At 37.3% G+C, this 14,813-nt stretch overlaps 1 protein-coding gene across 1 annotated transcript in view; it reads left to right on the forward strand.

The window, feature by feature from the left end:
• Positions 1-14,813, forward strand: part of FANCD2 (FA complementation group D2) — a 44,155-nt gene that overhangs the window by 25,109 nt on the left and 4,233 nt on the right. The window contains exons 30-41 of the mRNA XM_070937106.1: positions 1,133-1,249; positions 2,621-2,749; positions 2,860-2,978; positions 3,421-3,531; positions 3,786-3,913; positions 4,351-4,450; positions 6,340-6,462; positions 7,711-7,804; positions 9,271-9,342; positions 10,522-10,560; positions 12,780-12,854; positions 14,475-14,549. Of these exons, the coding sequence (XP_070793207.1) occupies positions 1,133-1,249; positions 2,621-2,749; positions 2,860-2,978; positions 3,421-3,531; positions 3,786-3,913; positions 4,351-4,450; positions 6,340-6,462; positions 7,711-7,804; positions 9,271-9,342; positions 10,522-10,560; positions 12,780-12,854; positions 14,475-14,549 (1,182 nt within the window). The remainder of the gene's footprint in view (positions 1-1,132; positions 1,250-2,620; positions 2,750-2,859; positions 2,979-3,420; positions 3,532-3,785; positions 3,914-4,350; positions 4,451-6,339; positions 6,463-7,710; positions 7,805-9,270; positions 9,343-10,521; positions 10,561-12,779; positions 12,855-14,474; positions 14,550-14,813) is intronic.

Consider the following 14,813-nt stretch of genomic DNA (forward strand, 5'->3'; position numbering starts at 1 on the left):
AGCATTTATTTGTTTGTTTGTTTGTTTATTTAGCACATAGCATAGAGTACGTGGATAACAGTAGGGAAAATACATAAAAGGAACACAATACTATGGTACATATATGATGGAAATATGTAGTCAATTTTGTAAGGTATGAGGAATTCAATATATAAATTATGGGTTATATTTTAAAATACGTTGGTTGATGAGAATGGAATAAGTTTCCATATATTAATATCTAGACCATTTATCCAATTAAGCACAGTATTTATTAGTTGGCAAAAATCTGCTTTTCCTCTTGTATAAGCCTCAGCCAGTCACTATATGATCCAGTGAGGAGCACCACTGTCACATTCAAGGGAGGATACTCTCCCCCATTTAAACAGAGAACCTTGACAGATGCCCTGCAAGGAGCAAATCCTATTCAGAGTTTTCCAGCACTGGCAGGTGGCATCAAAACCCACTAATTTTTATGTCAGGTCAGATATATTTTTTTCCGGAATATGGACATTCAATAATCCAGTTTACTTTCCACTGGGATTTTACATCAGAGTTAACGTTATACAGTTGCTGTGCAAATATTGGTGTAAGGTTCTTGAATTTAAGCCTTCCAATTGATAAGTATTGCATATCAGAGTGCACAATCATAATCAAGTAAATTTAAGTATTAAGGAAAGTCATCTTGACTATAACACAGGGTATATAGACACTATTCACAATAAGCATTAGGCATATCTTGTTAGAATGTTTTTGTACATATTCTTTCTATATACCAAGTTCTGTGCTGTAAACTTAGCTCTAATTCTGGATAGTGATACTCATCTACTGTACAAGTTTTTTCAGTGCCTGAGCTTTAGTGGCAATTTCTCTCTCTTTGAATTTTTAGAAGTAAGTCACTGACAAAGCAGCCAATCTTTCTTCACAGGAAGAAGAGTGGATGATACATTGAGACTATTTGCTGCATTTGTTGCCTGCAGCATTTGTTGCCTTTCATAAGAGAATTGCAAACACTTGTCCTTTTTCTCTTTAGCATTTTAAGAACTTTGTTCAGCTACCTGAAAAATCTAAATTCAGTATATGTATAGTATACTAAATATATGACTTACTATGATCACTGGAATTACACTGTATTCTTCCTTTAAAATACTAGACTCGTGAAGTAGTTCAGTTAGAGCCAACTGAGCTCCTGTTCCTTTTAGAAGATTTGTACCGGAAAATGGAACATATGTTAATACCAGCTCCTGCAAGAAGACCCCCTTTCTTAAAGGTATGCTTCATGTGAATAAGGCATTGTAGCTTTAAGCAACAGAATCTTAAGAGATTCATTTAAAGAAGAACTTCGTTTAAATGAAACTGAGAGCCAGTTTGGTTTACTGGTTAAAACACCAGGTTAGAAACCAGGAGTCTGAGTTCTTCTCTGGCCTTAAGCAAGAAAGCCAGCTGGATGACCTTGGGCCAGTCAATCTGTCTGTTTGTATGTCCCTCTCCCTCTCCCTTTCTTTTATATATGTTTGCAACCTTGAGTTTATATAAAAAATAATAAAGGCAAAATAAAAGTCTAATAAATATATTTTTATAAAGCAGAAACAAACAATGATGAATTGGGACATCAGAGATATACTGGTTAAAATGAATAAAAAGCAAATCAAAATAAATGAAATTTTTGTTTCTTACATTGTAATTGTTGTTTCAAATTATTATATGCATTTGTGTACATTCATTTAATGCATGCACTTTAATTTCCTCCTTAATTAACTGTTTTTATTAAACCATACTTGCTTTGAGTGTTTAGTTTAGTTTTAGTTTTATTAAAGTGTAAGACATATTTGTTCTAAGTTGCTGCTCTTCCGACAAGATTCAGTGATCTGGTTGTTTTTGTACGCAATGATATGCTCAACTTTGCAGCAGGGGTGAAATCCAGGAGGTTCTGACAGGTTCTGGAGAACTGGTAGCAGAAATTTTGAGTAGTTCGGAGAACCGGCAAATACCACCTCGTGAGATGGGAATGGAGATTTTGCAATATCTTCCCCCAGGAGTAGGGAGGAAATGGAGATTTTGCAGTATCCTTTCCCTGCCACGCCCACCAAGCCACACCCAGAGAACCAGTAGTAAAAAAAATTGAATTTCACCACTGCTTTGCAGCAACTCTTTACTGTATCAGATTCATATTTCAAACAACATTATGTTTGCTGAATGTCCACTGAGACAGACTTTGGAATCATAGGGTTGGGAAAAGTTATCTAGACTACCACGTCCAATATCCTGATCAATGGTGGCTTCCAGATGAAACCACTCCCATATATCTAGCTTTCACTTTCAAAGCACAGGGCCCATCATTTTATTGGGTTTTTAGTTCCACTGTTGAACTAGTACACTAGGAAGTTTTTCTAATATTCAGTCACAATCACAATTTCCTGCGTTCTGGAACTAGAGAGTATAAATCTTGATCTTTCAGATACTGTAGATGCCAAGTGCTAGTTTTTTCAGTTATTTTTTCCCCAGTTATATACCCAATTTCTTTGATTTCTTCACAGAAAGTGTGATCAGGTTTCTAGCCCCCAATGGTCTGTGTTAAAAGTATGATTGCTGAGGGGAAAAAAGTCGTTTCAAAAGAAGAAACCTGTATTTTTTTTTACAGGGAAAAGGAAATAAAAATGCTGGATTTTCACATCTTTGCCAAAGCACATCTCAAGAAGTGATTGAGTATGCTGCTGAACTTTTAAAGCCACTGTGCAATCACATAGAAAATATGCACAACTACTTCCAGGTTGGAACACAAATTATTTATTCTATAATGGCATACAGTGTCTTCTTTACATCATAGCTTAAGAAAAACCCACTACAGCCTTTTATGCAGTAATGTATTCTTTACTTAAGACGCTGATTACAGAGAACCATGGTGTGATTGATGGACCAGGCGTCAATATTCAGGAACATCAATTAATGTCATCCTGTTATCAGCGCTTATTGCAAATTTTTCACTTCCTGTTTGCTTGGTAAGTATATGGAATTATAAATATAAGGGTGAGAATAAATTAACATTTTATTATTGGCCTTTTATTTTCTTTATAGAATGTCATGAAACAGACCACCTATAGCAGGGGTCTCCAACCTTGGCAACTTTAAGCCTGCAGGACTTCAACTCCCAGAATTCCCCAGCCAGCTTTGCTGGGGAATTCTGGGAGTTGAAGTCCTGCAGGCTTAAAGTTGCCAAGGTTGGAGACCCCTGACCTATAGCACAAACTATGATGGGCCTTTTTCATACAGCAACGTCAATGTTTTTATGACTGGCAGTGAGCAAACTGAGCTACCAGACTAATGTCTAGGGATCACACGCAAAGTGTCTTCAAACAAAAGACAAATCAAAGAAAATGCTTTTTGTTCTTGCTGTATTAACTATAGCAACAAATAATTGATGCTCTTTTTTTTCCCATCCAGGAATGGATTTTCTCAGCATGAGAACCATGGCTTACTAAAAGCAAGTCTACATATCCTTGCATGCAGACTTAAGCCAGGAGATAGAGAGCTTCCTCTTGAGGACCTACTCAGGTACCAGAAAAGAGTCATGCAACTTCTCACAAAATGCGAAGGACTTGGTAGGACTTAACATTTATCAATACTGTGTATCAGAGACCTAGAATTCACAAACATTTTTCTTTCATGCACTCTTCCAAAAGAAGCTAAAAGAAAAACAAGATCAGGAACGCACTACGGGACTAATTATGAACAAGAAAAACTCAATGTAATGTTTAGGTCTACTAGCAAATTATATTTTCATTTCCTTTTTTTTCTGTATCCTGCAGGCACAGTTTCCAGTATTTACTGAATTTTCAGCAAAGCATTCCCAATATTTTCTGTGCATTGAGTCTTACCCAACTTCTGCTTGTCATTGCTGAAAAATCTGTGGCCAATCCAAAAAGCAAAGAAATAGGTAACATGGGATTTCCTTTTATTTCTATTGCACATCAATATTTTGGAAGGATTTATTTTGTATTTCTGAGAATTTTGTAACTGTAGCATCTATAATTCCAACAGAAGAAACATGATGTATGTGTTATGGACACTGCGGAAAATCATTCTTGATAATAGAGAGATCCAGTATAAATTCAATAAATGAATAAAATAATTTAATTGAAAATAGGTAAAGCTCAGTTTCCCTCCTTCATAATTGATGGGCCTAGTTGAAAAATAGATATAGCATGATAGGACTGCAAGTGTTGCTGAATTTTTAATACCTGAGATGTTTTGGGTTTATCATTGTCATAAAGACCTTAACTCAAAATTGTATTAAATTTAGCAAATATAATTTCTCTCTGAACAAATCTTAGTGAGCAGCCATATGTAGTATTCCTTCTTGTTCTTTGGCAGGTTCCATCACAAAAGGTTTTCTTTGCCAATCTTGGATGCAGCCGAGTGGAACTCGTCAGAAGGGCCCCCAATTTAATGATGCTCTCCATACTTTGCTGACGTAAGACTGTTTTTCTTTTGGTGCTGTTGCGATTCACTTCTTTTCAAAGGCAACCCAACAAATAAGCAATTTCCTCATGTTTAAAATACCTCATTGCCAATTGCACAGAATAAGCAGTATAAACTGCATCTTTATAGCACCGTTTTCTAAATTTTCATCTGAAAAGCATGGCAATTTGATAAGATTTGATAATGTCATACTTTGTTATTATCAGCCAATACTATTTTTCAGCAAAGAACTAAAATGAGCCAAATGGCCTTTCTTTCTTAGGCCTCTATTTGTTAAAAAAACCCCTGCATTTTCTGGTTGGAAGGCAAAATAAATCTGAATACCTTATGTCACTATGGTGCCAGAACTGAAAATTAGAACTCTGTTCCCTACAGTGTCATTTTTTCTCATGACATACCACTGAATAAAAGAAATGTGAAAGGTTGCTAATACAGGTAATCCTCACTTAGCAACCATTCATTCAGTGACTGTTCAAAGTTCTGATGGCGCTGAATGAGTGGTACTTCTGATAGGTCCTTGAAGTTTTGGCTCTTACAGCATCCCTGCAATTGCATGATCACGATCTGGGTGCTTGGCAACCAGTTTGCACTTATGACAGTTGCAGCACCCTGAGATCATGCGATCACAATTTTCAACTTTTCCTGCTTTTCCTTTTGCTTTCCCACAAGCAAAGACAATGGAGAAGCCAGCAGAGAAGATCACAAGTGACTCCACTAAGTCCCTTAACTGGCATCAGCCACCACCAACCCCACTACACTCATGCCATGCCTTTTTGGCCCTTGCACATACCCCACCAGGCAGTTGTTGTCTCCACCATGCACTGCTGGCCACCGGTACACCCTCTCCCACCCAGCAGCAGTGAATGTGCTACTTACCTGCCTGCCAGCTGCTTTTGAGCCACCTGGGACTTGCAACTTCCTGTTGGCTTCCCTACAGACTTTAGTTGTTGGAAGCTAGCAGGAAATTTATTTATTGATTGATTGATTGATTGATTGATTTATGAGATTTATATGCCGCCCTATCTCCAGCCGGACTCAGGGCGGCTCACAACAGTAAAAAACATCTAATGAAAAAGTTAAAAAGAAATTAAATCCAAATCTCATAATTTAACATTTAAAAGTGCAATTAAGACTAACAAGTTAAAAATTAAAACCCCATCAGTCCAGGCCAGCCAAACGAAACAGCCACGTTTTCAGGTCGCGATGGAAAGAGTGGAGGTCGAGGGCCACCCGGAGCTCCAGGGGCAGTTGATTCCAACGGGTAGGTGCGCCCACAGAGAAAGCTCTCCCCCTGGGGCTCGCCAGCCGACACTGTCTGGCCGATGGCACCCTGAGGAAGCCCTCTCTGTGGGAACGCACTGGGCGATGGGCAGCTGTTGTTGGCTGCAGATGGCCCCCCAAATATCCTGGGCCTAAGCCATATAGGCCCTTATAGGTAATCACCAGCACCTTGAATCTCACTCGGAGGGCAACCGGCAACCAATGCAAGCCTTGCAAATTGCAAGGAGATCTTCATTTAATCACTCATGAACCTGGCTTAATGACTGCAGTGGGGAATGCCAGATTTGTCACTAAGTGATGCAGTCATGTGACATCACACTTCACAACTGCATTGCTTAGCAACAGAAATTATGATCCAATTACCATTATTAAGCAAGGACTATTTATAAATTATTCCCATAATTAGAAAAATGTTGAATGGATTGATTTCTAATAAATTAAAATTTTAATAGAATGTATGCTTATAATCATGTCTGCTGCTGAAATGAAAACCAGGTTTATGTTTTTCTGTATGTCAGATAAAACCTACTGTTGAAAAAAAGTTTAATGCAGTCTTTCAAAAGAGACACCTATAATTTTGTGAAAAATTGTTCTGTGCAGTATTTATATGGAATATACACATGATATCTTGAAGGAGATAGAAGACATTTCAAGCACTGGGGTTCCAGAACTGATTCGTTCTTCTAAAGATGGATACTCTTCCACTTACCCTACACTGACCAGGTAATAATTACACATTATTTGGCCAAAAAACTCTGTTTACTGTATGTCAGTTAAATATTCTTATTATGGTAAACCAGGCTCTAGGACAATGGTTCTCAACCTTCCTAATGCCGCGACCCTTTAATACTGTTCCTCATGTTGTGGTGACCCCCAACCATAAAATTATTCCGAAGACCATCGAAAATAAGTGTTTTCTGATGGTCTTAGGTGACCCATGTGAAGGGGTCATTCGACCCTCAAAGGGGTCACGACCCACAGGTTGAGAACCACTGCTCTAGGAAGTTTAAAGATGCCAGGGTCTATTAAATTCCAAATTTTGGAATATATAGTAGATTATCTATTTAAGATGCATTGGTTTCACCTTTATAGAACTAAGAATATTTCCAGAAGATGTAAGGCTTAGATGATCAAGCTATGGCAGCAGAATGGAACCATTTTATACTAGTGCATCATTGCAGGGCTAGTTATGGTATTTGATCTTACATTGGTTTCATATATTTAGCAGACATTCTGTAAGCAGTAGGAGTGCAAAGTTGGCTTACATAAATAAATAAATGTTAAAATATTTTAAGAAGACAAATTTTCAGAGACCACATTTGGGGAGAAATACTTGGTATATAGTTCTCTTATCATAATAGTTGGACACTTAGCAAGATTGTTTACTTGTTAGTGACTGTGGCTCAGATTTATTCATCTTTCCTAAAGTAAATTGGTTCAATTTCACCATACATTTTGTGAGATCCTGTATGTGCACTGAAACTTCAGGCTTCTCACTTATTTTCTTAGGTCCTTGGATATCCTTTCCAAAAGTCAGCAGATTCACTATAACATGACTTTTCTCATCTTTAGATATACTAAACACTGCATACGCCAAGTTATTGAGCAATTTCAACAATATGCCACCATCATTCTTAACAATAAAGACAACTGCCAATATATTTGTTAACCAACTTTATACAATAACTTAACTAAGTGCTTCTCCATTAGGTCACTTAGCTTTGTTTTGTTTCCTTGGTTTGGATTCATTCTTACTTTGAATGATAATACCCATATGATTTCATTTTTATTTTGGGCTGCTTTTTGTATTTTTTATAACAACTAGTTTGAGAGGGTTTTCTTCTCTCACTGGACAGTTCTCCAGAAATAAATCTTGTTTGAAAGATAGATACTACATATGGGTCAGAAAGTAGTAATGTCATAGTGGTGATGAATATATTTAATATTTTCTCACCCTTTTTTTTTAACCAGACAAACTTTTCCCATTTTCTTCCGGGTGATGATGACTAAATTAGAGACTTCAATAAGAAGTTTATCTGCTGGAAAATCATCAGATTCAAGTGAGGTAATGTGATGAACTAGAATTTAGGATTTCTAGCAGAATCTGCATTGTTATGAATATGCCATCATTCGGGGAAAGAATATGCATTCTTTTGGCATGTTTCATAGAGATTATTGAGACAGAAAACACCCACCTGAATTTTGAGTTACAAGGAACATATGTGGCCTTAGTATTTGTGTATTGGCACACATAAAAACCAGGTTTTGACTTGGAAGTACTTATTGGGAATTATAACACCCAATAGGTGGCATTGTTTAATTGATGGAACCTGGAATGCCCAACCCTGCCAGATTAAATTGGCCAGACAGCTACTATGGAATTCTTATCTGTGGCTACAACCCACAACAGTTGATTTTTCCAGGGACTACTCAAGAGCTTAAACTCAATATTTCTTTCTCCCACCTTTCCAAATTAACAAATACTTGACATAAAAGCAGGATTTAAAAAGTGTTTAAAAATGTCGGCTGGGGTATGTTTCTATAACAACCATCTGTACATGGGAACAGCTGGTTTCTGTCTCCCCAGCCTCAAACATATACTTGTCTTTCTTCAGCAGTCTTCAATAAATAAAGATCACTGGATAGGAATCAGATGATAGTTCTGCCCAACTATTGTTTTTGTACATGAAAAAGTGGGATGGCAGGAAATACGACTTGGAGTCCTGCCTATATTATGATTTCTGCATGGCTGTAGAATTTGGAATTAACAAATTGTTACGGTAAAATCTCAGTAAAGCCGTTTGCAGGGGAGGGTACGTTGCTCCCCAATGCCTTTTAAAATCAGACTTCCTGACAATTTACATTGCATGCGTATGGGAAGGGGTTTTTTTTCCCCATTAAATCCAGGTTGAAAATGTTGAAAATGGTTTTACCTGAGCAAATACTTGTATCAAACTCAGAAGCAAGGAAGCGTGGAAGCCCACAAAGTTTCTTTTCTGATGCCTTTTACAGATTGTTTATATTTTATATAGAACTTGTTAAAAGCTAAAACTGCACAAGAAGTCTGTATAGGTTTTAGCATTAAATTTGAGTTATCTTATGCTTCAACACCATCCACACTTGTTTATTATAATCCAGTTATTCCAGGCTAGGTATGTCCATATCTGCAGCCTTAAATCTATTAACCCAAATTTGCGTATTAGTAGGTTCTATGGATCACAAAGGAGTTGTTAACAAGAATAGAGTTAATAAGAATAGAAGAGTATATTTGTAATCTAAAATTTTGGTCCTGGCGGGGAGGGGACAAATCGGGATTTGATGAGAAAATTATCAACTTTCTTTAATTAAGAAAAAATGAGAAAGTGAATGTAGTCTTGCAATAGGAACATGAAATTTAAAAAATGCATCCATATGAAACTGAGATGAAAGTTAGTATTTCCATAAATGGGTCAAGTTCAATATATTGAAATCCTTTCTGTCTTAAACAGTTACACAATGATGCCCAAATAATGTCATTTATCCATTCCATAGATCCAATTAGAGAAGTTGTTACACTGGAACCTGGCTGTACGTGATTTCCACATCCTTGTTAATTTGGTCAAGGTGGGTAACATTCACATTAGTGTTTCTTGTATATGAAATCATGATGGCATTTTGTCTGTTGATACAGATTACTCAGATATAAATATTTTAAATTTACTATTAATTTTATATACCACCCATCTCTAGGTGGCTATACAGTGACTTGATTTTGTGGACCTGGTGAACTGTGTTGAAACTTTCTTTTTATCCTGAATACTTACTCTTACAAGAAGTATTCTGACGTATCTTGTTTTAGCAAGGCAGATCATGTACAGAATGAACATAGTCTTGCAAGATTTAGATGTTGTAAGATATTTTAATCATATGCATTTATATATTCATTGGAATATGTGAGTGAACGCCCTCTGTGATATGAATGTGATTATCCTGGAAGGATCATATTGCTGACTTTCAGGTTAGACAACTGGAGTTATCTAGTTCGCATATTATATCTTTAAGTCTATCCATGTTCTTTGCCTTTTAAAAATTCCCATTTTTAAAATCTATTTCTATTGAAGTAGTCATTATTTTCTTTCTTTACTATTGTCTAAGAAGCATAACATCCCCAATTTTGAAGAAACGTTTGGCTTCCTTCCTTCCTTCCTTCCTTCCTTCCTTCCTTCCTTCCTTCCTTCCTTCCTTCCTTCCTTCTGCCACCATTATTAATATATCACATGCACATATTTGTTTCCATAGGGGGATATTTACAGTTTTGGTATCTGTTTGGCAGCCTTTCTCATGTTACAATGGGGATTGCATTTTCAAATAACATTTAGGGTAAACAAAATTCTTTTAATGCTATGCTGTAGTTTGTTAGGGTGACTTTTAGTATGATAATATGATTATATACTGATAGTATGGGTAAACCCATTTCATGTTTAATTTGAGTAGTTATGAGTGTTCTCAGCTGTTATTTGATAGGCTATTCAGTTGTTTTTATTGTTTTGCTCTGTTTTAATTGTTAGCTGCCCAGAGTCATGTATGTGAGATGGGCAGCTTATTAAATAAACAGACATCTGTCTTTCATGTAAATGCTGTAGTATCAATGTGATATTTAGGAAGGAATGTGGTGATATGTACTATTCACGTTCTGCAGCAGTAGTTGTATTTTTAACTAGCGCTATATTTTATTATAGATAATATATTATATTTTAATATATTATATTTTAAAAGGACCTTTTTTCCCCTTTCTCCAAACAGGTATTTGACAGTCGCCCTGTACTCAGTGTTTGCTTGAAGGTAAGTGAGAATCATGTGATAAGAGGCACGAAGTTCAGGAAATTTTAAACTATTATATCAGCTTCCTCCCATATACATCTGCTCTATGTAGAGATGTTTGGTATAACCTTTCAGAGCAACCTATTTCCCAAGGAGAAAGTGGACTTCAGAGGTAGAGGATCATAGCTACTGTTGAGAGGAAAGCATTGTGACTCTGCCTTCTGGTCTGCTTGTTTCTGGTTTGGTTGTCATGCACTATTTTCATTGGTGGATGGTGTACACATAAATGCATATTTTAAGTGACATATATTTCAGATGGCTTCCAACCTAATATGGTTTTCTTAGGTAAATATTGTCTAATTTTGCCATTCCTCAAAATGAACTCTTCAGTGCTGAAAAGCTGCAGCCAGTTTAGCTTCCATTCTAAGGAGTCCATTTGACTCTATACCTTATTCCTATCAATACAGATAGTCCTCATTTAGTGACTGCAAATGATTTTGGTGACTCGATGATTAAGTGAACCATTTGATAATTGAAAATCAGGTGACCGTGACTGTTCTTAGGACTTTACTTAAGTTTTCCTTAGGAGCAAAACCAAAAGCCTTTTGTGTGAAATTGATTAGAGTTTTCCCAGTTTCAAACAGTTGGCATTCTAATCAGCAAATTATGGTCACAGAAATGTATTTGTTGCCATTAACACTATTTAGGGACCATTTTAGCACTGGAGAATAGAGCTTAGGAAGAGATTGTTTAGGCAATCTCTGCCCTCTTTGAGGGGTGGAAAAAGAAAGAACCAGGGGCAGGCACAGGGTAACACGATGCTCTAATGGCAAACTTGTGACTCGGAGAAAGATGTTCAGAAGGTTATAAATGCGGACATTGGTCACAAAGTTATTTTTTTATCACATAATTGCAAATAGCTACTGTCTAAGGCAGTCAATGAGGACTTTCTATATTTATTATGAAAAAGAGGGGGGGAACACAGAGTATTTAATGATAGATGCTGATTATATGAACTTTGGGTTACATGTACAAGGAGTTTGCATATCACTGTTTGAAACTACTGCCCAGCATCTGAACCTATTCACACAACTCGAAACCATCTATACCAGTGATGGCTAACCTTTTTGCCATCGCGTGCCAGGAGGGGGGGGGGGCGGGTCACACGCGCGTACGTGTCCATGCGCATGTGTGTGCAACCCCCTCCCCCCCGCTCCTGGCACATGATAGCCTGGTAGGCCCGTTTTTCTTTCTTACCTGGTTCCAGATCCTCTCTGTGTATCTGGGAACGGCGAAAACAGCCTTTCCCACTCCCTTGGAGGCCCTACGGAGGCTGAAAAGGCCCATTTCCCAACTCCTGGTGGGACAGGAAGTGACATTTTTTGCTGTCCCTAGCCTCCAGAACCTCTCTAGGAGTCTCTAGGAGCCTCTCTAGGAGTCTCTGGAGGCTGGGGACAGGAAAAAACGGGCCTTCCCCACCCCCCCCCAGACCCTCCAGAGGCAGGAAACAGCCTATTTCCCTACTTCTGGTGGACCCAGAAGGCCCGAAAATCAGCTGGCCGGCGCGCGCATGCACCCCAGAGCTGAGCTGGCGTGCCCACTAATATGGCTCCACATGCCATAGGTTCGCCATCACGGATCTATACCATCTGATTGCACAAAGATTGAAAGATAGAAAACTGCTGACTACAGTGTAAATTTTGGGTGGGCTTTAATAAACCTCTTCTGTCAGCAAAATGAAAGGATAAAATGATGGCCCATTTGCTTTTGCTGATTTGTGGACATTGAAAATCTCCAGAAGGTAGAGGAGGATATTAGTAGGTATGTGGGAGGGAAGAGAGAAGGCAAAATTCTGATTATATAAGTGGACTTCTATTTACATTACAATGGTTTGCAACCTAAATATCTAGTTTCTGTGTCAGTCTGTAAAGGGAGTAATTAGTTGGAATGATGAGAAGGTCTGGAAGCGACACTAGGAAACTCTAATACAATTCTCTGCATCTCAGAAAAAATGTATTTTCCAACGTTGCTAGTACACATCTTGGATTTGCTGATAAAGAGTTCATTTAAATAAATTTAATGATGATAACCAACTTAATAAAAAATTAGATCATTTAAAATTTAAGAAAGCATAGTGAATGTTTGAATGTTGTGACTTGTGACTCAAGGTTAAAACACTCACCCTTGTTTGGGAGAATTGGCCACATTTGCTGACATTTTGTGTGTTTTTGTTTACCCAGTACGGTCGTCTGTTTATAGAGACATTTTTGAAGTCTGGTATGCCTCTCTTGGACTACAGTTTTAAAAAGCACAGGGTAAGGTGTTAGGGATGGGGCTGTTCCTTGATTGACTCTGTGTGTTTTAAACTGCTCATATCTGTTCTTTTCAAGTCTGTAGTGCAATGACCTACTGCAGAAAAAATGTGGAGACATTAGCATAATTGAGTAACTATAAAACTGAATGGTAAGAACTTTGAAACAATTTTTCTTGAAAATCTGGCAATTCTCAAAACAAAGATAGGTTGTTAGGTAATATTTTATTAAATGAGTGCTACATCCTGGTTTTTTACATGTACATATTAGTTATTTCAGATATTTCCAATACCAAATTGTGTGTGTGTGTGTGTGTGTGTGTGTGTGTGTATAGATAGATAGATAGATAGATAGATAGATAGATAGATAGATAGATAGATAGATGACTTTTGTTAGCCACCAGCATTGAGTGCAAATGGGCAGCTATAGAAACTGAAACTATAAAATAAATACGTTCTTTTGAAAGAACCAGTTTGGTGCAGTGATAAAGGCATGGGGCTAGATAGGAAAACTAGGAGTTCTAGTTCTGCCTTACAAACAAAGCCAGCTCAGTGATTTGGGTCAGTTACTCTCTCAACCCTAAGAAAGAGGCAAGGGCAAACGACTTCCAAAAAGCTTGCCAAGAAAAATGCAGAGACTAGTCCAGTCAGTTGCCAGGAGTCAAAAATTGTCTCAAAGGTGTACATAATGCATGCGTGTGTGTGTGCACACACAAACACAGCTGACTTACAGCTGAGTTTTTAAAAAGAAAAAGATGATCACAAGTTGACCTTAACTATTGAATTCACTGCTCATTTGCCACTGCTGTTTTTTTTAAAACAAGGATGATTGATGACGCTTTATTCTCTTTTATTTTTTGGTATTTTTTTGCCATTTTTAACTATTGTAAATTGCCCAGAGTTGCTGGAACCAGATGGCACATAAATTTAATAAATTATTATGTTCCCAACATGGATTTTTCACCCATGTGAAATCATAGCTTCAGTTCTTTAGCTGGTGTTAGCCTTCCTTCATATCAAGTTCTTTCTAAGAACCTAAGATGTCATAATGTATCAGCATAGTACATGTGTGGAATGCAAGAAGTGTGGTCATTTGTAATTGACAGATGGAAATTTGTCAATGCACAGTTGACAAAGTGCCACCCAAGGTTTTTTTTAATATGGCACCTATGTGCCAATAACCATTGGAATCACCATGGCAGGTTTACTCTATAATCTTTCAACTTGAGTTTTCAGATCTTCATATTTTGACCTTCTCCATTTTTTTTTGCCTTCCATTCTACTATCCCCTGGTATTGCCACATGAATTATTATTATTGGTAGTGTTTTTTCTTTACTTCAAGGTCTAGTTTATTTGCTGGAGGTCTCTTATGAAAGTACTAAGCAAACTCAACCCATATTAATTTAATGACATGCCTGCCTGTAGTGTCATGTGTGTTGTAAGTGGTTCTCAATGATTCAGTATGTTTTATTCCATGGATATGCTAAACCATAAACTATGATTTGCAAATCTCAGTAACTGAGATCTCAAACCATATGCCACAAATATACTTCTGTATAAAACAAGATTTCAAATAGGTGGCCATTTTGCACAAGTTTCCAGATGGATTTCTTTGGGTTGCAGGAGGATGTGCAGAGTTTGTTGAAAACCTTGCAACTGAGCACCAGACAACTTCATCATATTTGTGGCCACTCCAAGGTAAAGAAAACTACAACTACAGTGCTAGTGAACTCTTGTTACTTTAGTTTCTCTATTTCTAGCAAGTTAGCACACTCTTAGTATTTTATTCATCCTTTGTAATGGAGCAGTGAAAAAATATTGTTTGGAAATGCCCAGTTCCTGATCATGTATAATATTGAGAATAAGGGTAAGATTGCTTAGGCTAATATTGGTTACCACCTTTAAAGCGCTCCATGGCATAGGACCCGGGTACCTTCGAGACCGTCTTCTGCCACCAATAGC

Source organism: Pituophis catenifer, unplaced genomic scaffold (genome assembly GCF_029215685.1).
Source record: "Pituophis catenifer annectens isolate HBS135680 unplaced genomic scaffold, rPitCat1.0.hap2 SCAF_2, whole genome shotgun sequence".
In the NCBI taxonomy this organism is placed as follows: Eukaryota; Metazoa; Chordata; class Lepidosauria; order Squamata; family Colubridae; genus Pituophis; species Pituophis catenifer.